This window comes from Dipteris shenzhenensis, chromosome 9, assembly GCF_047967505.1.
Source record: "Dipteris shenzhenensis isolate YYH24624 ecotype China chromosome 9, Dip_SZ_1.0, whole genome shotgun sequence".
Taxonomy (NCBI): domain Eukaryota; kingdom Viridiplantae; phylum Streptophyta; class Polypodiopsida; order Gleicheniales; family Dipteridaceae; genus Dipteris; species Dipteris shenzhenensis.
Window position 1 is genome coordinate 52,051,212 of NC_141604.1, and position 22,943 is coordinate 52,074,154.

General features: G+C 41.0%; 1 protein-coding gene across 1 annotated transcript; it reads right to left on the minus strand.

Annotated features, from left to right (window-relative positions):
- Positions 1–15,359: 15,359 nt before the first annotated feature.
- On the minus strand, positions 15,360–22,341 carry LOC147898813 (pentatricopeptide repeat-containing protein At2g39620-like). Its single transcript, XM_087379121.1, has 5 exons — positions 21,976–22,341; positions 21,824–21,891; positions 16,870–21,719; positions 16,525–16,640; positions 15,360–15,596 (listed from the first exon to the last, which is right to left on the minus strand). Exons 1-3 carry the CDS (start codon positions 22,268–22,270, stop codon positions 17,691–17,693), a joined length of 4,392 nt encoding a protein of 1,463 aa, XP_087235247.1. The 5' UTR covers positions 22,271–22,341; the 3' UTR covers positions 15,360–15,596; positions 16,525–16,640; positions 16,870–17,690.
- Between the last annotated feature and the right edge of the window lie 602 nt (positions 22,342–22,943).

The window sequence follows — 22,943 nt, forward strand, 5'->3', positions numbered from 1 at the left end:
CTTCGAGTCTTCTAATCACCTTGATAATCACTATCACATTAAGCATGTAATTCAATGTGACCAAGAATTGTGTCAACAAACATCGACTCTGGTGATTGTCAAATATTTTACGCTTCCATGGTGATGCTCTTCAGGTTCACAAACACTCCTATGACATTCCAAACGTTAATGATCACGGCCTTTAAGGAATATCTAAGGGATTTCCTAGAGGTTTTCCTAGATGACTTGTGTGTTCACTCCAATTGGGATGATCACCTCAAGTATATGACACTTGTGTTCAAAAGATGCCATCTCTACCGGATCTCCCTCAATCCCTTGAAATGCCAATTCTGGGTGAAACACAGGGTTATACTTGGACACGTAGTGTCCAAGAATGGAATCTCCATGGATTATAATAGCATCAAACTTATCCTAGAATTACCCCCGTCCACCAACGCAAAGGGCGTACAAAGGCTTATTGGGCACATAGGCTACTATTTGTAGTATCTTTGTCATTGTTGGCTTGCCTTCATCATTTTCTAAGTTGGAGTCATTGCAATCATGCAATCTTTTTCTATTTTTGGCATTGTTGCATATGAAACTTTTTAGGTAGATTGTCCACGTACTTGTGTCGACTCACAATTGTGATGTTTGCACCCCTCCAAATTTTAATGCCAAGAGTTTCCACTTTGTGATGAAGTTGCCGGTACTTCTTATCACTATCAAATCATCTACATACAAAGCATAATGGTAATGTCTTCCCCATGATCTTTGTAATAAAGCATAAGATTTACTTAGGATTTTGTATAACCAAAAGCAATAAAATATTTTGGAATTCTTGTACACTAGCTTTTGGGTGCTTGCTTCAAGCAGGATAGACCTTTTTTCAATCTACATACTTCCCTTTCTTTGCCTTTTTCCACATAACCTTTCAGCTATTGTATATATACTTCTTTCTCTAAGTATCTTTCCATGATTGCATTCTTAATATCTAATTGATACATATTCCATTTGCTAATTGTTGCCAATAACACCAAACATCCATAGGGGCCATTTTTAGTAGTATGCAATATTTTTCCTCATAGTCTTTCTCATATTATTATGCAAAAGGTTTTGCAACAAGCCTGTGTTTGAATCTTTTTAGTGATGATACCATGTCAACTAACCCATTCATTTCCTTATACTACTAATAAGGATGTGGTTTCCATGTACTGTTCCTGTACAATGCAATCATTTCTTCATTCATATATGTTTGTTATTTTAGTAAAACATGGCATCTAACAAAGCTAACAACATAATGGTTATTGTCTTTACTTATGGTCAAGGAACTAAGCCTTCAATAATTTGCACCTAAGATTTGCATAAGGCTTATGCAAGAAGCAGCAACAACTTCAAATAATGAATGGGAAACATGGCTAAATGAAATGCTATCTCAAAAGCCATCATGAAATGCATGCTCAAAAGCCATGTTATTATCAACTGCCAATGCAATTTGCAACATATGATGAAATCACTTCAACATATTATGACATGTCAACCCTAACACTACAAGATAACTTTTTAAAAATTTACAAGGGATTGATGATTTGGGATTTCAATTTGGAAACATGCCTAGATGAAATGCTAGCTCAAAATCCATGAAATTATCAGCTTGCCAATGCAATTTGCAACATATGATGAAATCGCTTCAACATATTATAATATATCAACCTTGACACTATAAGAAATTAGGGAAATCTGAAAAAGGGATTTACAAAGAATTAGTGATTTGGGATTTCGATTTGTCTACAACGCAAAAATTGTATTTTATGGATCTGGTTCTAATCAATCCAAAAGACATGAAGTTGAGCAAAAAGCTTGCTTCATCTAACAAGCCCAATTCAAAAATGATATACAAAGCTACTAGCAAATGCAAATGCAATGCCAAAAGACTTATTGCTTCAATCAAGTAGTGAATTGCATGACGATATCAATGAAAGCTGAAAGATTATACATACTTTGTGCAATGCTGGTCGATATCATAGTTAAAGGGTGACACAAATTTCAAAGCAACCACTATTTACAAACACCCCAATGCTCATCTAGTTCAAAGATTAAGAGCAAGCATGAACAAAGGTGCATTCATGACTACAAATCAGTACCATAATGACCCCTCTTTCGACAAGGATGCCAAAATAAATAAATTGAAAACGTGTTGGCAAACCAGGTGCACCTCGTATGTCATCAAAGGCTTACATGACAACACTTCGTTTTAAAAGAATGTTTTTTATTTTTTGGCCTACCGTAAGGTAGCCTTAGTGAAGGTTCAACTTTCACAAGTCAAAATAATTTCTAGCATTTTTCATATGTGTTTTTTTTCGAAATTCTTTGATTGGTTGGTGTGTTGACTTTAGAGCATCTCTTTCAAATTTGGGTGTGCTTTTTTGGAAGTGCATTCATTCCTTCTCTCTCCTCTTCCATGTTTTTGGGTGTGCATTCATTCCCTCTCTCTCCTCTCCCTCTCTCACTTTGGGCAGGATTCACCTTTTTCTCCCCCCCCCTCTCTCTCTCTCTCTCTTCTCCTTCTTCTCTCTCTCTCTTCTTCTTTTTCTCTCTCTTTTTGTAGGCCACATGAATGAAATTCATCTTGTTTTGAATGGCATTTTATAACAACGCCCCCAACAATGTTCTTGTTTCTTGAGTATGTAGGTGCCTGGGTGTGGATTTCTTTTCTCCTCATGCGGTTTGCAAGTGTTCTATGCTATCTTCTCTAGACCATCTCATCGCTCTCTCTCTCTCTCTCTCCCTCCATGATGAGACCATTTATGATGACATCATAGAGCTTTCTGAACAGGGGGACACTCTCCTCCCTGGTGACTTCAATACACGTACTGGGAATAGACAGGTTGGCCTACTAGATTTTGATGAGAATGCCCTTGTAGTAGCGAAGATGGATGCAATAGAGCTAGGGATCATGAGGCGTAGTCAGAAGATGCAGATGCACCAGTGATAGCATATGGGAGGCATCTACTCGAGATGGGAGCTATCCATGACTTGATCATATATAGTGGGCTTTAGAGATGGCCATCATCTGGTGGGCTCACTTGTTTCCCACATGGCGGGGGAGAAGTACAATGGACTATCTATTGGGTCCACTAGCCTTCGCCCCACAGATACACGATTTTATTGTGCCTCCTCCTCCACTCGGGGCAGACCACTCATACCTTGCCTTTTGTATGTCAGCCGCCATGCCATCCATGAGGGGGCCCTCCCGCCACCCACCCATGTCCAGATCCATTTGATTATGCTCTTGATTCGATGTACATGAACCACCTAGCTGCTGAGTTCCCAGTCCTACTTAGAGAGGGCATGGACCTCGCACATGCATCAAATACCCTTGTCTCAGTGATACATGATGTTGCCACTAGATCCTTTCCCATGACTCGATTTGCACATGTCCCAAATGGAAAGATGCCCCAGAACCCCTAGTTTGACAATGAGTGCAAAAAGATGAGAGCCCACATCACATGTGAGCAAGCACTGGGGCATTTGACTTCACTAGAGGCACAACAGATCTCATGCCAAGTGACATGACGTAAGAAGCATGCTTTCCTCATACACAAGATGGATGAGGTGATCGGATCCTTTCACGGAGGAGATCTTACTGTGGGATGGGGGCTCTTGTCAGTGGGGAAGTCGCTCATCCCCATCACGTTGAATATATATGCATGCTCTCTCTATGATGTCCCGGGTCAGGCACCACCTGATATGTCCTCTATGCCCATACCCACTACTTGTCACTTGTTTACTACACAGAATGTATGGGCTGCTCTTCTTCAGCTTCATAACTGAACATCACTAGATCGTGAGGGACTACGCACTGAGCACTTTGCACATGGACAGGAGGTCTTGACCCCGATCCTAGCATAGTTATTCAACCATGCTGTATGCTATGGCTTCTTGCCTACTTGGAGTATCACCACCATAGTACCGATACATAAGGCAGGTGATTCCAGGGACAATGGGAATTATTGCACTCTTATGATTGGCCACACTCTAGCTAAATATATATGGGTCAGTACTAGAGAGGGAGATTAGCAGCCACACAGAGGGTCACGTGCAACAGGCTTTTGGACGGGTAGGTTTTTAGAGACAACATTCGACCCTGGATCACATTTTCACCTTGAGGGCTATCATTGAGAAGACAAAGTCGAGGCATCAGAAAGTCTATAATTGCTTTGTAGACTTCCGTAAGGCATTTGATATTGTCCCACATTCTCGCCTAATCAGGAGGTTAGAGGAGTTGTAGCTTCTAGAGATCATCATCTGAGGGGTCATGAGTTTATATGAGTCTATCAGAGGGAGGGCATGTGCCCTAGAAGGTCTATTAGAAACTATCGAAGTGAAACAAGTCTACCCCCTTTCACTGACTCTCTTTGGGCTCTATATCGATGAGATCACTTCCTTTGTGGACCACCTAGGTGGAGAGGGTTCACTCCTGGCTGATCTAATGGTGCAGAGATTGTTGTATGTAGACGACACATCCTCAATTGAGGGATTGCAGAAACGTCTAGAGGCTCTAGAGATGTTCTGCAGAGAGAGAGACTTGATAGATAACCTTGAGAAAACCAAGGTTATGATCTTCAACACCTCCCGAATAGTATCTCATCGCCATAGCATCACATACCGAGATGAGCCAGTCATGGGAGAAAACCTTCTTTGTGGGCTATGTTCCATACTATCAACAAATTTGGTCCTATGAATCTCCATGATGTGTTATAGAATTCAAAGCCCAACCATCTTCTCCTAGAGTGTTACCATGCTTCATATGCATAATACTTCTATTAGCTCCTTCAATGTCGAAGGGGCATCCTTAATAGATGATTCATACTCACAGAGTTTTCCTTTTGAAAGAGCTTCAAAGACCTTGATTGTCAATTATCTTATGATACATTTCTTCATTTTAAAAATAGCAAAAGTAATGTGGATGGCTATGACCTTTCAAATCATCGCAGCCTTTTGTGGAAAAGGTTGAATAACTCTACTCCAATTATACATTCTTTAACATTTGTACTTTTCTCATGGCTGCCAATTTGCCTATCTATTGTCGCCATGTCCATGCATTTAGCTCTCTTGAGATTGTGCCAAAAACCTAATTGATATCATGTGTATGCCCAAAATACAAAAATCCTACTTTAATTTCATTGAAGATTTGATGGCAATTAGCATCGAGCAAAATGTCAATATGAATACATTCTTATTCTCCCACACCAGTAGCTAATTACCTATATTCTCAAAATTGGTGGTAGGTAACCTTTTGTTGCATGTAGATTGTGAATTGCATGCATAATGGATGTTATAACTTTATTACTATCATGACGATGCAAGGAGTAAATCCATATGTTTGAAAAGAGCTTAAATCCATGCACTAACACCCCACATAACTGTGTCTTCATTTTTTTTTCCCTTATAGCTTAGGAGTGGTGACAAAAAAGCAAGGCAATGTTGTTGTATTTTGGTCCAAACCATCTACAAAATAAGGCACTTGTACTTCTTTGGATATGAAATAACTTGCTCCTTTGAAAATGCATATTTTCATCTCACATGAGCAATTCCATGATGATACTTGCACTTCCTTTTAAATCATCACATTCATTGCATTTGGCATTTTTGTCATTTTGGAATGTTAACATGCGTAAAGTTCTTTTGCCAAAGAGTATATAATTATAAAAAGAAGCCACAACATGCCCTCTTTCACTTAATTTCTCTTCAATAGAGTCAAAATTTTTCTTTAAGCCCATTGGAAGGTGCTTTTCAATGACTTCTTCACTGTTAGGAATTTTATGAGACAAATAGGATTGAGATAAAGCATTTCCCTCTATGTAATCATTCAAAGGTGCTTCTTTCCTTAAAGTTGTGCTCCTTATTTTGGACTTCCCTATGTTTCCCTGGCACTTCTTATTTTTGTGACTCTTTGTAGGAGCAGCTCTTCACTAACCTTTTTATTTTTGATTAACCTAAAGTATTCTTTGGTTGGCCTGCCTATTTTTCCTTCCCACCAGCCCCTTTAATAATCTAGCCTAGAGAAGCTTATGCTCTTCTTGAACTTTAACTTGTCGCTTTAACCAGATCAGCCGAGTTTAAGCATACAATAAGCCCATTTATGTCTTAGTTGTCATTGTATTCGGATGCTTTTTTAATTGTCAAGCATACAAAACAATTGATATTTTTAGGTGACAGAGATGTACTAGTCATTTATCAGCTAGGAGAAATTTGCGAGGTAAGCAAGCATGAATATACCTTCATATATTTTTGGCTTATTTTATATTCACATATTGTTTGGTTTTCCTACATTCATTTTGACTAAACTGCAAGCATGTACACTGTACAGGTGGGCAATTTCAAAAGAATTAAATCAATTGGAGTTTTTGAAAAAGAGGCTGGAGTGTATAGAGCTCTTTTGTTTGATAATGAAAGAATTTTCAACCAATTTTCTCAATATACAAGAGTGCATACTAGTGCATCTTGTCACTGAGATGTCACTTGTAGGCACTGTTACTTGTCAAAAGATTTTATTTATGAGATATTTATGAAAGTTATCAAGGTATCTATTTGTCAAAGAGAATGAACGAAAGGGTCTATGGCACAATGATGCCTTGTTTTCATAAGTCTCTATTTTATGTCACTGAATATCTAATAAACATAGATCTTGAATCTCCAAAAATATGGAATGATGAGGATGATTAGAAGATAAGTTGCGAGGCAAAGGAAAGAAATAAAATATCTCATACAACTTGCGATTATATTTTGACGTTTCATCTCATTCATACTCATCATGACTGTCATCATCAAAAGTTGACATTAATGTTCACAAAGTCATCCATCATGATGATCACCTATGCCGGAGTTTTGGAAATACATCTCCTAGGATGATTTACATGTATCACACGTCACCATTTCTCATCAATTACATCCTCATTGAAAAATGCTTGCTGACAATGCTCAAGAAACACAAACGGTTAATTAGATGAGCAAAGCAATCTTGAAGAATCAATAGCATAAAAACACTTTCTAACTATTGCATTAGGACCCTTGTAATCACTTGGAACTATCATGCTTTGAGTGGCACAATCTTGAAAAGTAGATAATTCAATTCAATTATTTGCTCCAATACTCTAACATAATTTTATCTCATTGTGGATTATATTTTTCATCTCTTATGCTTGCACAACTTTATAGCTGAAACAATGCATGGTAAGCTATTGCAGATCTATCCTATAAATGTGAAAGTAATGACCATAGGCCTACATAGCACCATAGATATGTGCCTATAATAGTACAAAGATACAATCTGATTCAAATTCTTGTGAATGCAAGCTCTAAGATGGAATATAAATAAATTTAAGATGCATAAAGAAGAAATTTCACTTACATGCCAATCACATCCAAGTAATATCTCCCATTCTTAAAAAGTAACATGAAATCCATTAGACCATTCCTTGCTATAGAAGCTTGAGAATAGTCTAGAGAACACTTTTTTGGAAGCATCTCTAACCCTAAAGGATAGCTTACTTGCTTTCGACCCCTTCTACTTTGTTTAAGCCCTTTTCTCTCCTACAACCTAGTTTCCTTCTCATTTTGATAGATCTCTAGCCATTTTTTCATATTCTCTGAATTATATAACATGAATCCCGCCAATGTTTATGCCATTCAACAACAAGGAGGAGATCATGTACATGAAAGTGAGGATTTGATATATAAGAATGATGCTGATGATATTGATAATGAGGCAAATGGTGAAATTATTGATGAGAGTGAAAATGTTATGGCACCCGAGATAAAACTTTCAAAAATTGAAAAGCTTGAAATGCTACTAGATGAGGTTGAGGATGTTTGAGATGTGATGCATTTTTTATGTTAAGAGAGTCACTTAATTACATTTTCATTTGTTGATTTTTCAGCTTCATTACTAACACTTTTATCCAGGATGGCTACCTTGTAGACTGGCAATTTGTGGCTACACTTGGGGCTCAACTCTCCATAAGTCACAATCATTTGATGTTAAAGAGATGTTAAAGGAAACTTTCTTATGGAGTGACATGATAGATGTATGTTTCTATATATAATCATGAATGTTTTTCAACATGCCTTTGAAAACTATGTCGAATGGAATCTATTTGGTAGAAAAGAGGATACTTGGACGCCTAACTTACAAATGAATGCATGTAGTCAACATTTTAAATTGGAGTATCAGGAAATTCCTTTTTTAGATTCTAGTTTAGCTAGTGAAGCTCTATAAACAAGGCATAGATGGAGTACCTTGCAAATGGGTGCTATCCCATGAGAAAGCAATAGTGTTGATCGAGGCACATTTAGGTCTCATTGGCGGCCACTTTGGTACCAAGTTGATGGCTAGAAAGGTCCTAAAAAATGGGTTATAATGGAATACCTTGTTTCATGATGCTCACTAACTTTGCACCAAATGCAATGTATGCCAAAGTGTAGGAAAGAGTTTGCCTCAACACCACGTGCAACTACAACTAAGATTCTCAAGGTGATCAGGCTTGGGTAGCCACTTGCCCTTTCTCCCTCTTCATTAAGCTAGCCTTCACCATCCAAGCCACAAAGTCTTCAGAGGATGTTAGTATTAGTGATATATACCCCAAGTGAGAACCGAGATTTAAAAATAGTACTTCGAGGAGAGAGTCCCATGGATGTCCCCCTTCCACCCAATTCAATAGGTAGAACACTTCGAAATAGCATCATACATCATCATTTAGCAATAGTATCACTTCTATGAAGATTGCATACTTGCCACTTGAACAAGCCAATAGCCTAGAGCCAACCCCATAGGAAGTGCCTCAATAATTGGAATAGCATGTAGAGACAATACCCCATCTAGCTTCCATTTGATGTACCACTTGACCTATTATACTTTTCACTAGCGGGTTGGACACATGGTTTAATACAAGAAATCTAAAATAAACTTTGCAAGGCCAACTGCATAGTAAGAATGGTTGACCACCTACATCACTCAACTTCAAATGCCACCATCACCCACTTCACTGGGATCAAAGCTAAGCAATAGAAAGTAAAGTTTGAGCACTAGGTAACCGAGCCTAGTAAATTGATGTCAAGTCCTTGAGGATCGCACCCCTCAAGCAACACCATGAGTCTGATCACTTTGCATGCCTACCCAAGCCTGATCACCTTGAGAATCCAAGAAACCAACCCGATTCCATGCTAAGTTTTGAAGGTGATCCCCTTCTCCTAGGCATGGAACTGCTCCTTCTCAAAGCATTGCCACTTCCTAGAGTCAACTCCAAGCCATCTCAACCTAAGAGACCATTCAAAGCTAACACATCTGCTTCCATTGGCTACCATCAGCACAATGGCTTCTTAGACCAAGGGACTACTACCAAATGCAAGCCTATATGATAAGAGGGCCGAAGCCTTTGATGATAAGTAAAGTCTATAGCTTAGTGGGTATGAGATAAATACAAGAATGACTAATATGCTACACAAATCTAAGTTGATCAAGCTGCTATAATAGCTAGAAAACGAATTAGCTAGCACATGCACACACACACACACGCACACATGCACGCACATTGAGTCCCAATCCTATAACTCACTGAGTCCCTATCCATGTGGATTCACTTGTTGGTGTGCAAGGGCCCATAAGAAAAAATTTCTAAGGCCCATGCTTAGCATAAGCCATACAAGTCCAAGTCACACACTTAGGGATCATCCATCTGAACATTGTTTACATGATTGAGTAGAGGAAGGAAGAATGGCATATCCACTCAGATGCTACCATGGAAATCAATGTGCTCTATCCTTGGCTCCCTAAGCTCACCTATGTGGATGCGGATCGCCCCCCCCCTTTTCCTCATGTTTGAACCTAGTGTCCCTCCATGACCTCGTCCTAAATAGATGACCACAAATATCTTGTATTCAAGGGTGATCCCTAGCAACTACTAATGGCAAGATTAGAACCCCCTTTTAGACTAGCAAGAGTGTTATCTTGGTGCCCCTCACTAGCAACCTTGGATAGAGCCTTGCTAGCTAAGATCCCATGCTTGTTTTATGGCTAGTTCATGCCTCATCCCCTTTTGCCTACTAGCAACTCAAGGAATCCTTCTACCCTTTCTTCTACTAGCTCACGCCCACCATCGAACACCGAGTTCCCTCCAAGATTTGGACCATGAGGATTCGTCTAAAAGGCTAGGTATTTTTTCCTAGAGGCCAACTTTGACTGCATAAAGTTAGGCAGTTTGTGGAAAATGCTTTGAGAAGACCACATACTGATGACATCTTTGAAAATTGTCACAATCCATTGATGCCCTACAAAACCCAAAAATTTACCCTATGTCATTGTTCGGGTCAATGCTAAAAACGCACAAAATTTTCTAGCTTGGGAAAATGAAGATGGCCCTTGAACCCAATTCGTCTTCAATGTATAAATATGCAAAGTCAAATATTTTCAAAACCAACATACACTAGTCGAGGTGAAATGCTGGTTCCTCGAGCCTAAAAGACATAAAGCTGTCAAATGAATGTCAATTGCATGAGACTGAGAACAATTGCGATGATAAATTTCACTAGATCAAAAATAAAATTTTACTTAATGGCCTACTAGTACAAGCAAATTAGTCTGTAAGTAGCTGAAAGGAGTTGTTGAATCTACAAGAAATGTTTCTTGATTAGTAGAAATTCAAGTGTAGTGATCTCATAGCCAGAATAGTGGGAATAAAGATTGGTCGTTTTAGGAGCTTGATACATAGGTTATTAGCTAAGGCCATTTGTAGATGTAAGCTTTTTGTGCATGCAACAAAATTTCATTGTGTGAGAATTAATGAGTAAACCATGTGCCATAGCTCTGTTTGTATAGGGTCTTGGCTTAATAGCTTAGCTTTGTCCTATTATGGTGAGCAAGGAGACATAATACTTCATGCCTTGAGAAATTTCTATGAAAAGTAAATAACGTAAAGATGATGTCATAAAAGTTTAAGATCCAATTGGAATCTTGATAAGTTGAAATGCCTTATATATGTAAGTCAATTCTAGCACATCCAGTTCATAGACTTAAAATTTATTTACTAATTTGTAATGCAATAATGGTTCATCAAACCTTGCTTAGTAAAATTTAGCATATCTTGTGATGTTTGTTGGTACGAATAACATGTTTGGCAAATAGACATGTGAGGACATTTGGATAGAGAATGCATTTTCTTTTGCAAGTAATGTGAAGTTTGTGGATAGATTTGGAAAATGGAATTCTTGTAATGTTAGGGGGAGTGAAGTTTCTAGCCAAGATGATTTGTGTATCTTGCTAACAACTGTTCAAGCATTTGAATTTTTAGGTATGGTGTCAACCATGTAAGATCCCGCCATTTATTCGGCCAACATCCCATTTTCATTATTACATGAAATACCAAGGCTCAAACAAGTTTCCCTATTAGTAAGTGTTTTCTCCCCTTAATCTACCCAAATAAATGGAATTTGAGAAAAGAGGAAAAAGAAGGGAATAAAAACAACAATCAATAATGGCTAGAATTACCTAGCTAGAACTAGAAATATTATGGATGAATGTGCAATGCATGTAGGTTTGTGTCTTGGTGGAGGGTGATTTGGTACTATTGGATTGGGAAACTCCCCAAGCTCATTCCATGCATTAACTCCAAACATCTTATGACCATGAAAGTTCAGTTGTCTAAACACCAAAACAAAAGGGTCTCAAAATTGGGTCACCATTGTGGATGGTACCACAAAGAGTGGGTCACCATGGCAAAGATGGTGAAAGCCAAAAGTTATGTCTAGAGATTTATAATAATGTGTAGCTTGCTGCTTTGTGAAGTGCTATAAAATAAACTTTCAAAAAATGTTAGTGTCATTTGCACAGATTATAGAATAACATGTAATAGTATTCCGTGGGAATGAACTTGGAAATCAATTGGGTCATTGCAAATGATCTACAAAAGTAAAAATGAACTTGGAAATCAATTGGGTCATTACAAATGATCTACATAAGTAAAAAGCAGCTAGAAAATGCGGGGAGGTTTTATATGTAGCCAATACATGCAACAAGAGGGGGACCTTGGAGAGGAAAAAGAAAGGTTACATGCAAGGGGGGAAATGAAGGTGTACAACTAGAAGAAGCGATACTCAGAATGACAAGAAAGTATCCCTCAATAGAAAATAGAGTGAGTAGAAACAATTAAAAGAAAAATGCATTGGACATGAAGTGGGGAGCTAGATTTCTTGCCCAAGACCAAGATGGGAATGCTCTCTTTGAAGGTGGACCAGGCCTCCAACAAAAAAAATGCCACATTATTGTCTATAATAGGGAACCCTCTGGTGCTTGTTGGAAGCTTGGCACCTTTCTTTGGTGCATGCGGGTACTTACGGGCTACCTTGATATTTGCCTTTTATGGGCTACCCTGATATTTGCCTGTGTTTGTGTTTATCGATGTCTCTATACGAATATTAGCACTACCTATAGATGCCTTTGTTCCTATGGATAGTGCCACTCCTCGGAATTAGGTATGGCTAGTAGTAGCTAGCAAAGCCCTGGGTTGGTAACTTTTGGTTGGATAAATGTGGTTAGTTGGCCAATGTAAAGTTCACAATGAGACCCAAGATGTGTGGACAAAGAGAGAGAGAGAGAGAGAGAGAGAGAGAGAGGGAGGGAGAGGGAGAGGGAGAGGGAGAGAGAGAGATAGAGAGAGAGAGAGAGAGAGAGAGAGAGAGAGAGAGAGAGAGAGAGTATATACCTCTATTGAGTTGTCCCTCAATGTGGTAAGGGTGTGGCCTCTGTGACCTCTATATGTAGGGGGCCATATAAAGAGTTATACCCCACCTCTAATGGTCCCCTTCAAGTAAGGCCGGGATAGATTGGACCTCCATCATGCATGCTATGGTTTTGTCTCTATAGTATGCGTGGTCTCTGTGGCTTTGGCTATGCGACCACCTCATCTCTTGCTCTTGTTAATCCACTCTATCCACCTCTGGGCTCCTCCTCTCCTTTATGACTAGGTGCCAAATCAAACCTAAAATCCAATAATATTAGACAGTTATATGAGATTTACTAGTCAATCTTGGATTGCTGTATTAGATGCACTAAAGTGGGAATGAGTAGTGGGGTTCATCTTGAAATGGATGGTCAGATGGAGAGAGTCAACCAACCTCTAGAAGATATGCTGAGAGAATATGTGTCCTTAAGGCAAAGTTCTTGGAACAAATGGTTGCCCTTATTGCAATTTCTATAATCATAGGAAGCACTTAACGATAAGATGAGTCCTTTCAAACTAAATTATGGATTTAGGCCAAAAATTCCAACTACAGTGGGAGTCCCACAAAAGGTACCTAGTGTTATGGATTATAAAATCCAAATGTTGGGAATGTTGGAACTGGCTAAGTTAAGCATCCACCAAGCTATGAATAGGGCTAAGACTTATGCAGATGAGAAGAAATGCTTTAGGGAAAAACTTGAGATTCCTTTCACATGCTAAATCCTTAGCTATAGGACAATCTGTGAATTTGTCACCCCGATATTGTCGGCTATGGTTAATTCTAAATAGAATAGGCCCGGTAGCTATTGGTTAGGATTGCCACATGATTGCAAAGTGCATCAAAGGTTTCATGTGTCTTTGTTGAAATGACTTTTGCAACCAATTGATCCATTAATTGATGGAATTGAAATGTTACACGAACTAGAGCAAATGCAGCATGAAAGCCAACAAGGATCCTAGACCACCTTCTAAGATTTTTCATCTCTTGCATACGAGTGCATACCAACTGATTTTGCTGCACACTTCTCTATCTTGGATATGCATCCCTATCTTGTGAATCCCACTGGATAGGTGATTATGCCATTTTCTTACAACTCGTCTGAGGTCAGCAAGTTTCTCACACACACTATGTATGCAACTGATGCACGCAACCTTTGCTTTTCAAAGAGAAAAATTACCTCAACAAGAGGTGTCTTGCATTCACAATCTATGCCAGTATCGGGCTGTCAACTCAAGGCATATACCCACAAAGTTGCCAAGGCATCAACAACTATATTGCCCCTTTTCTGGCTGTTGCAAAAAGCACTGAGTATGCATCTGATTCCCTTTTTCTGAGCACAAAGGCATGCATTCCTTTACTTGTGCAAATCTTTGATTTTTCTCTAATTTCTGCTTTTTCTGACAGTAAATACTCTCAGATAGGTGAAAACTGCTGGCAGAAACAGTTTCTACAATTGTCTTTTTTTTTCTTTTTTTGTGTGAACAGTAACTAAATGAAGTAATCGATTGGTTACTCTAACCAAACTGATTGATTTTGGTCTGGTTAGCTTGCAACTAGATTAACTAGGTTGATCACAGTCTGGTTACAGTGATCAAACTGGTCTAGTTGGATCAACTAACTGGACATCTAACCAGTCTACTAACCAGAGTTAGTCTAACCACTGGTTTGCCACCTCAGCAGTCTAGATGGCTGCCACAAGTCAATGCCATGTTAGCTGTCTATCAAGCCTGCCACATCAACACTTGCCACATGTCTTGCGTACGTGGTCTGCCACGTGTCACGTAAGCATACACTGCCACAACAACTGCTGAGTCAGCATCCACGTATATGCCATGTGTACTAGGTAACTCCTTGGCCACGTTAGCTCTTGTGCCACGTCATCAAAAGCCAAAGGTTAAAGCTTTGGGTAATCAATATTGCGCGTTGCGCCTCCCGACAGGACAAAAGCACTTCTTCTAATTGCGCTCCGCGTCGCTAGCCCGGCCAACTATATGGTCATCTTCTCCAACGTATCCGCCTTTTATTTCTTTCAGCAACGAATGACAAAAACACCCGTTCAACGCAGGCGCCTCTCAAACATAGCTTTGAGCGTCAATTTGGCAATGCAAACCTCCACCCGTGCACGCTCGTCTACGACCTTTTCCATTAGACATTTGGTCGCTCATCCGTTAGCATCTCTGGAAGGTCAACGCATAATTACTCATGAAGCATTTCATATTCCCAAAAGAACAGATGCCACTTTGGTTTTTGCGTACTAACCGTCGATGACGACCTTCCGACCTTCCCTCTAAGCTTATTCTCCGTCAAGCATTCTTTTGTTGTTGTGTAGGAGATCTCAAGCCTACCAATTAATTCCTCCCCTTTGCTAGAATCGTCACAACCTTAAAAGGCTATGAGGATAGGCTCTAATACCAATGAAACCCCGAAGGCTTCTGAAAAACCACTCGCTCTGGAAAGACAACAATTACACCATTTGCTACAAAACATCCTTCATAAAGACAGCAAAGACACTCTCATTTGCTCTCCCTCTCTTAATAGATACACTAGAGCCCAGGACAATCGTCGGGCTGGACCCCCCCGAATGTTTTTATTCATCAGAGAGAAAATGGAGTACATGAGTTTAGCGTGGAAGCTATTCATACAAAATCCAAAGATGAATGAAATTACATGAGCTCTTAGGCTCTCTTTCTTGGCAACAAGCCACTTGTCAATTTCTACATTACTTTCTTAATTACATGCCACTAAGAGCAACTCTAGAGTCTTCGAAGCACTTGGTCACGCGAACCGCCTCCTAGACTCTTATTAGGCTCCATTGCGCTTAGGAAAATCACTCTTCCCAGTACCTGCAATAATTAATTAAAGCGCACCACCATGGTACCCATTAATTGTTAGCGCTTTGCATGCAAATAACACATTGTGGACTAATTCTAGTCACGGTGGGCGTCCCCACTGAACACATGTACACACATAACAAATATAAAAATATATATATTTTCTCTGGTTGACCGAAGTCAACGCTCTTGATCATAATTAAGAGGCTTTGACCAAGGGTCGAGGCACCTTGATTTTAGTCAAGTCTCTCCAACCGAAGTTGGCACAACTCTTCAACCGAAGTTGACATATCTTGGTTAACCGTAGTTAACCCTCTTAGCGCATGCCAAGTCTCGTTAACCAAAGTCAACACTCTCTGACCGTAGTTAGCTCTGTGGTTCTCTGGTTAACCGCAGTTAACCCTCTTGGTAATGAACCAAGTCTCCTCAACTGAAGTCAAGTTTACTTGACCAGAGTCAAGTATCTTTGACCGTAGTCAATTCTTTGACCATAGTTAACACATAAAAACTCTTTAATTATGATCAGATAAATGGTCAACTGTACTTTTGACTTAGGATATTTACATTGTGGTGACAAGGTAGCAAACTAGATGTGAGAAGTGAGCCTCAATGACACCACATCTAGTGTTCCATCTTTCTCTAAACCCTACAACCTCGTAAATGATAAGTTTGTGCGTCTTATTTGTTGATTTCCTCTCAAATTGTGGAAGCAAAACTCTGAAATTTTTGTTTCAAGTCAATGTAAACCATTGACCAAGCCTCATTAACACCACATCTAGTGTTCCATCTTTCTCTAAATGCTACATCTTCGTGAATGAGAAGTTCATGCATCTTATTTTTTGATTTCCTCTGAAATTGTGGAAGCAGAACTCTGAAATTTTCCTTTTAAGTCAATGTGAACAATGTGATGATACGAGGCCTCCAGCAATGCACTGCTCACCTGTAGCACAAATACCAATTTCCTTTCTTCCTAAAGAGCTTGTCTGTAGAAGTCATCGTTCCCGGTCTTGCGCTTGTTTTTTTTTCCCGCCTGCTTTTTCCTCTAACACTACTTCCCTGCAATGATGCCAGTGTCACAAGCAAGTGAATGACTGGTTTACATGATCCATATAATATTATTGATTTAGAGTGCAAAGTATAGACATAAACCATATAAAACAGGTGAGTATGGAGGGGAAGCAAGAACACTGCATTGGTTCCAACTGGCCCCTCCCCAATGGGAGTACTTGTTGGAACTTGTATAAACATGGAATAGCTGACATACACATCTGTGAGGGAGGCTTACTTCATGGTGAGCAACTGCCAAAATTGCTCCAGAGCCCTACTCATGCACGAAGGGAAAGCTGCAGCATGAAGAGCCGAGTCAGATATGCAAGAAAGTGATGGGTCTTCAACAACACCAGGCGAGGAAGGGGTTCCCTGTTTCCCACCTGGTACTAGGAAGGTTGGTCAAACTGTGTTCTTGTCACCTTTCAAAGACCTCGTAGTATTGATGGCACAATCTGCAAATTTGGACTGCTTTTAAAGCGAGCCCCTGGCCTTTACTAGCCTGCTGCAAGCGGCCCCCCCCCATGTGTTTAAATTGATCCACATGGTATCCTTAGGCCCGCTGAGACATAATGTTAGACTTGTCTCCGTCTATGGCTGGTGACAAAGGGCTGGAAAGACTCTGGACTGGCACGACTCATAGGTGGCCTGTCCTACCCATAAACCCTCCTCTATCCAACCTACCTGATCTGTTTCTTGTCCAGCCAAGCTGACCAGCTGGGCGGTCCCAAAGATGCTGGTCAGTTGGGTGGTGGTTGGGACCCTACATTTTGCAAGAACACATCACCATGTCTCTCATCATAAATACAAACCACCCCTGAAAATTTGCATGCAAAAGGTGTCTTATTCTGGATATGACCTTAGTGCGTGAAAGCCAGGGACAGCCTTCGCCATGTCGAGAAGGCCGGAAGATATGGCCAATTGTGCTGCATGCCCACATAACGCCTTATCCCTGTAAAAATTAAGTTTCGACATTTGCATGCCTTCTCCCTTCGCACCTGAAGTCGAGAATTCTTGCACGGTGATAATTTCAGTACTCTGATATTAACCATCCCTAACTCAAGCACCTTCTTCGATTTTATTTAAGCAGTTGGAGGGTTCATCCTTTGCCTCTGCATTTTTCCTGAGCTCTTCCACCCTATATGCATCATCCCACCTGCCAACACTTGCATAGATGCTTGCCATGAGCACATGCGAAGCAGCAGATTCTGGATTCTGCCGGACAAGTTGATGAAAGCATCTCAGTCCAAGTTCTGCTTCCCCATAAGATTTGCAGGCACTGAGCAAAGCTATCCAAGTTCCTCCGGATGGAGACCACATAGTTTCAAGAAATTCCTCAGCCTCATACAAATGTCCTGATCGTGCAAGAAGATCTGCCATGCAAGTATAATGCTTTATTGTTAATGCAATGCTCGACTCCTTTCTCATCGCCATGAAATACTCCTGGCCCTTGAACACCAGATTGGTATGGCTGCATGCAGTGAGAAGAGTTGTGAATGTAACAGTGTCAGGCTTTACACCCCATTCTTGCATGTCTATAAAACACTGTACCGCCGTGTTACCCTCATGGTTCATGCCATATCCATTCATCATTGTGTTCCACGCCACTACATCTTGTACTGGTAGCTTGTCAAAAACTTCCCGTGCCTCTGAAAATGAGCCACATTTGGCATACATGTCAACCAAAGTGTTGCAGAGAGAAAGATCTCCTCCGAATCCCTTTTGGGTGATCTCTGCATGTATTTCTCGTCCCTTTCCAATGGCTCCCATGCTTCCACAAGCTTTCAAGGCACAGGCAAATGTGACAGCATCTGGAGAGAAACCCTCCAACTGCATCTGTTCAAAACATTTCAGTACTTCCTGATCAGGTCCATGTTCAGTATATGCTGCAATAAGAGTGCTCCACAACATAGCATTCTGCACTAGCAGCTTGTCAAATACTTTCTGTGCCTCTGAAGGTGAGCCACATTTGGCATACATGTCAACCAAATTGCTGCTGACAAAAGGATCGCTCTCAAATCCGTTCTTTGCAATCTGAAAATGTATTTCCCGGCCCTTCTCTATTGCTCCCAGGGTGCCATAAGCTTTTGACACAGAAGCGAAAGTGACAGCATTCGGAGAGACATCCTCCAGTTGCATCTGTTCAAAGCATTTCAGCGCTTCTAGACCATGTCCATGTTCGGCATATCCTGCAATTAGTGAACTCCATGACACAACATCACGAACTGGCAGCTTGTCAAATACCTCACGTGCCTCTGAAAGTAAGCCACATTTAGCATACATGTTGACCAAAGTGTTGCAGACAGAGAGATCTCTTCCAAAACCCCTTTTCGCAATCTCAGTATGTATTTCTCTGCCCTTGTCTATAGCTCCAATGCTCCCACAAGCTTTCAATATACATATAATCGTGATAGCATCAGGAGAGATGCCCTCCAGCTGCATCTGCTCAAAACAATTCAGTGCTTCCAGGCCAGGTCCATGTTCAGCATATCCTGCAATTAGAGCATTCCATGACACAACATCTCGAGCTGTCAGCTTGTCAAAGACTTCCCGTGCCTCAGAAAGTGAGCCACATTTGGCATACATGTTGACCAAAGTATTACCAACAGAAAGATCTTCTCCAAATCCCTTTTGTGCAAGCTCAGCATGTATTTCTTGGCCCCTGCCCATGGCCCCAACCCTTCCACAAGCTTTCAGGACACAAACGTATGTAATAGCATCTGGAGAGACACCCTCCAGTTGCATCTGTCCAAAACATTTCAGTGCTTCCTGACCAGGTCCATGTTCAGCATATCCCGCAATAAGTGTACTCCACAAAACAACATTTCGTGCTGGCAGCCTGTCGAAAACTTCTTGTGCATCTGAAAGTAAGCCACACTTGGCATACATGTCAACCAACGAGCCACCAATAGCAATATTTCTTTCAAATTCCTTCTCTGTGATCTCAGCATGTGTTTCTCGGCCCTTTTCTAAGGCTCCCACACTGCCACAAGCTCTCAAGACAAAAACAAACGTCACACCATCCGGAGGGATGGCCTCCAGTTGCATCAGCTCAAAATATTTCAGCACCTCTTGGTCAGATCCATGTTCAGCATATCCTGCAATCAGAGCATTCCAGGACACGAGATCTCGATCTGGAAGCTTGTAAAAAACTTCCTGTGCTTCTGAAAGTGATCCAGATTTGGCATACATGTCGATCAAAGCACTGCCAATAAAAAGGTCCCTTTCAAATCCCTTTCTGGCAATCTCAATGTGAATTTCTCGGCCCTTGCCTACGGCTCCAATGATGCCACAAGCTTTCAAGACACAAATGAAAGTAACAGCATTTGGAGAGACGCCCTTCAATTGCATCTGTTCAAAACATTGCAGTGCTCCGTGATCAGGCCCATGTTCAGCATAACCTGCAATTAGCGCATTCCATGACACATAGTCCTGGACAGGCATCTTGTTGAAAGCTTCCTGTGCCTCTAAAAGTGAGGCACATTTGGCATACATGTTGACCAAAGTGCTACCAAGAAAAGGATCCCCTTCAAATCCTTTTTGTACAACTTCAGCATGTATTTCCCTGCCTTTGCCTATGGCTCCCATGCTACCACAAGCCTTCAAAACACATGAAAACGTCATAGCATTTGGAGAGCTTCCGTCCAGTTGCATCTCTTCAAAACATTTCAGGGCTTCCTGAGCTGAACCATGCTCAGCATATCCTGAAATTAATGCACTCCATGACACGACATTCCGAACTGGTAGCTTCTCAAGGACTCCCCGTGCCTCCAAAAGTGAGCCACATTTGGCATACATGTCAATCAAAGTGCTGCCAACAAATAAATCTCTGTCAAATTGCTTTTCTGTGATCTCAGCATGTATGTCTCGACCCTTGTTTATAGCCTCCATGCTGGCACAAGCTTTCAACACACAAACAAACGTGACAGCATTCGGAGAAACACCTTCCAACCGCATCTGTTCAAAACATTTCAGTGCTTCTTGTCCGGGTCCGTGTTCAGCATATCCTGCAATTAGCGTATTCCATGATACAACATCTCGACCTTGCAGCTTGTCAAAGGCTTCCCGTGCCTCTGAAAGTGCATCACATTTCACATACATGTCAATCAAAGCACTGCCAACAAAAAGATCTCTCTCAAATCCCTTTTGTGCAATCCCAGAATGTAACTCCCGGCCCTTGCCTATGGCTCCAGTGCTGCCACAAGCTTTCAAGACCCGAATGAATGTGACTGCATTTGGGGAGATGCCCTCCAGCTGCATCTGTTCAAAGCATTTCAGCTCTTCTACACCAGGTCCTTGTTCCGCATATCCTGCAATTAGTGCATTCCATGACACTGTGTTCCGAACTGGCAACTGGTCAAAGACACCACGTGCCTCAGAAAGTGAGCCACATTTGGCATACATATTAACCAAAGTGGTGACCACAAAAACATCTCTTCCAAATCCCTTCTGTGCAATCTCAGCATGTATTTCTCGACCTCTTTCTGCGTCTTTCAACCTAGTGCAAGCTTTTAGTAGGGCAATAAGGGTATATCTGCTAGGATGTATACTATCCTCTTGCATATTTTGGTACAGGTTAAGAGCATGATGGGCTTGACCACACTGGATATACCCTAATATGAGAGAAGTCCATGAATGTTCATTGCGATGGATCAACCCGTCAAAAACCTGCTGAGATTCTATCACACTTCCACAGTCCACAAACATTGGCACAATGAAGTTCCCTAAAGCTTTCTGAGCTTCTAGCCCATTATTGCAAATGTGTGCATGGAGACGCTTGGCATTAGCTAGGTTTTTTTTCCTCCTGCACTTCTGCAAGAGGCAGACCAAAGTCTCAATGGAAGGTTGCTCAGCCATTTGGTCCAAAATACTGAGCGTCTCCTCTAAACTCAGGATTTCCAAACCGCGGACTCCTTGTGGCAGTTGTGGGCCCAAGGGTACTCCGGATGCAAAGCTGATCCCACTGGCTTCTTGGCTTCCACTCTTTTTCTCAAGCATATCTTTCAGCCAGCCTGAATTCTCGATGCTATCTATCCACAGCGCTTCCTTAGTACTTGTATTGCTGAAATCTGGAGCCTTTGGATTTGTCTGTATAGACTCCTCACACAAATCAGTCAAATTGTAGCTTGCGGCCATGATACTCAAATACTTCTACATATTATCTGTGCAAGTTCCAAAGTCTTGTCACTTACTTTCATCTTTCTGTCGTCCCATTCCTGAGAAGGATCTACGACACGCTCCTGCCATAAGTGCTCCCTATCTGCCAGCAACAACACAACTGAAGGTCTATAGATTTGTTTAAAAAAAAGCATAGGATATGTCCAGCGTAGCCGAGTAAACAAACCTGAGGTGCTTAGAAAAGAACCATCTTGCACAACATCACACTTCCGCCACTCCATTTGAGGGTCAGACACGTCCCCTCCAGGCGAACTATTTTTCCAATTACTCTGTGAAACAAGTGGGCGCGAAATTGAAGCTTCAGATGAGGTGAGAGGGAGCCCGTGGCCAATGATCACGGGAAGCCGGTGCAAAGTCTCTCGGCCTGCCCTATAGGTGCGCCTGTACTCGTCATGGAAAAGCCCATAGACTGAGGTGTCTGGCGGAACCTCTGCCGAAGCGAAAGCTCTACTTGACAACATGGTTGGCACATCCTGTCACCACATGGAAGAAGAATTCCAACAAGAAGAACAAGAGAGTACAAGTAATCGTCAATGGCAGCTTATGGAAAGAGAAGAGTTTTGTGTAGATGTTGTGTATGTTTTGTTAGAAGTCTTGCTGATTTAGTTAGTGTAGTAGTTAGTAGTAACTGATGATTAACGGATAGTTAGTATTAACCGTGTTTAGTTTTCTTAGTTAGGTGGGTTCAACGTACCTTTGTCTTGTTCCCACCACCTCTACTCCCCCTGCTGTGATGCTCTTCTCCTTCTCCTTTGCTTGTATCTCGCTTTCCTCGGCCTGCTGCTTCTTTGGATGCTCTGGCCAGTTCTTCTAAGCTTTATAGGAGGGATTGTACATCTCTCACCTGCAATCTATGTTTCCTGTCGCATCGTTTTGTAGTGAAGATATCGACGTTGACATGGCCGATTCCGAAGGTCTGTCTTGCAGTAGCTCTCCCAGTTTCAGCTCGTCTCTTCGTACTTCTTTACAAGCATTGTAGTAGTCGTTTGAGAGTAGTGCTACATGATCTTAACATGCAATAGGAGGTGTTTGATGTATATTATCCACAATCCTTTATGAATGGATAGTTTTTGTTATAGACAGGTTTTACATGACTTTTATCGATGAAACGTTGTGTTCATGCAGTGTTAGGTA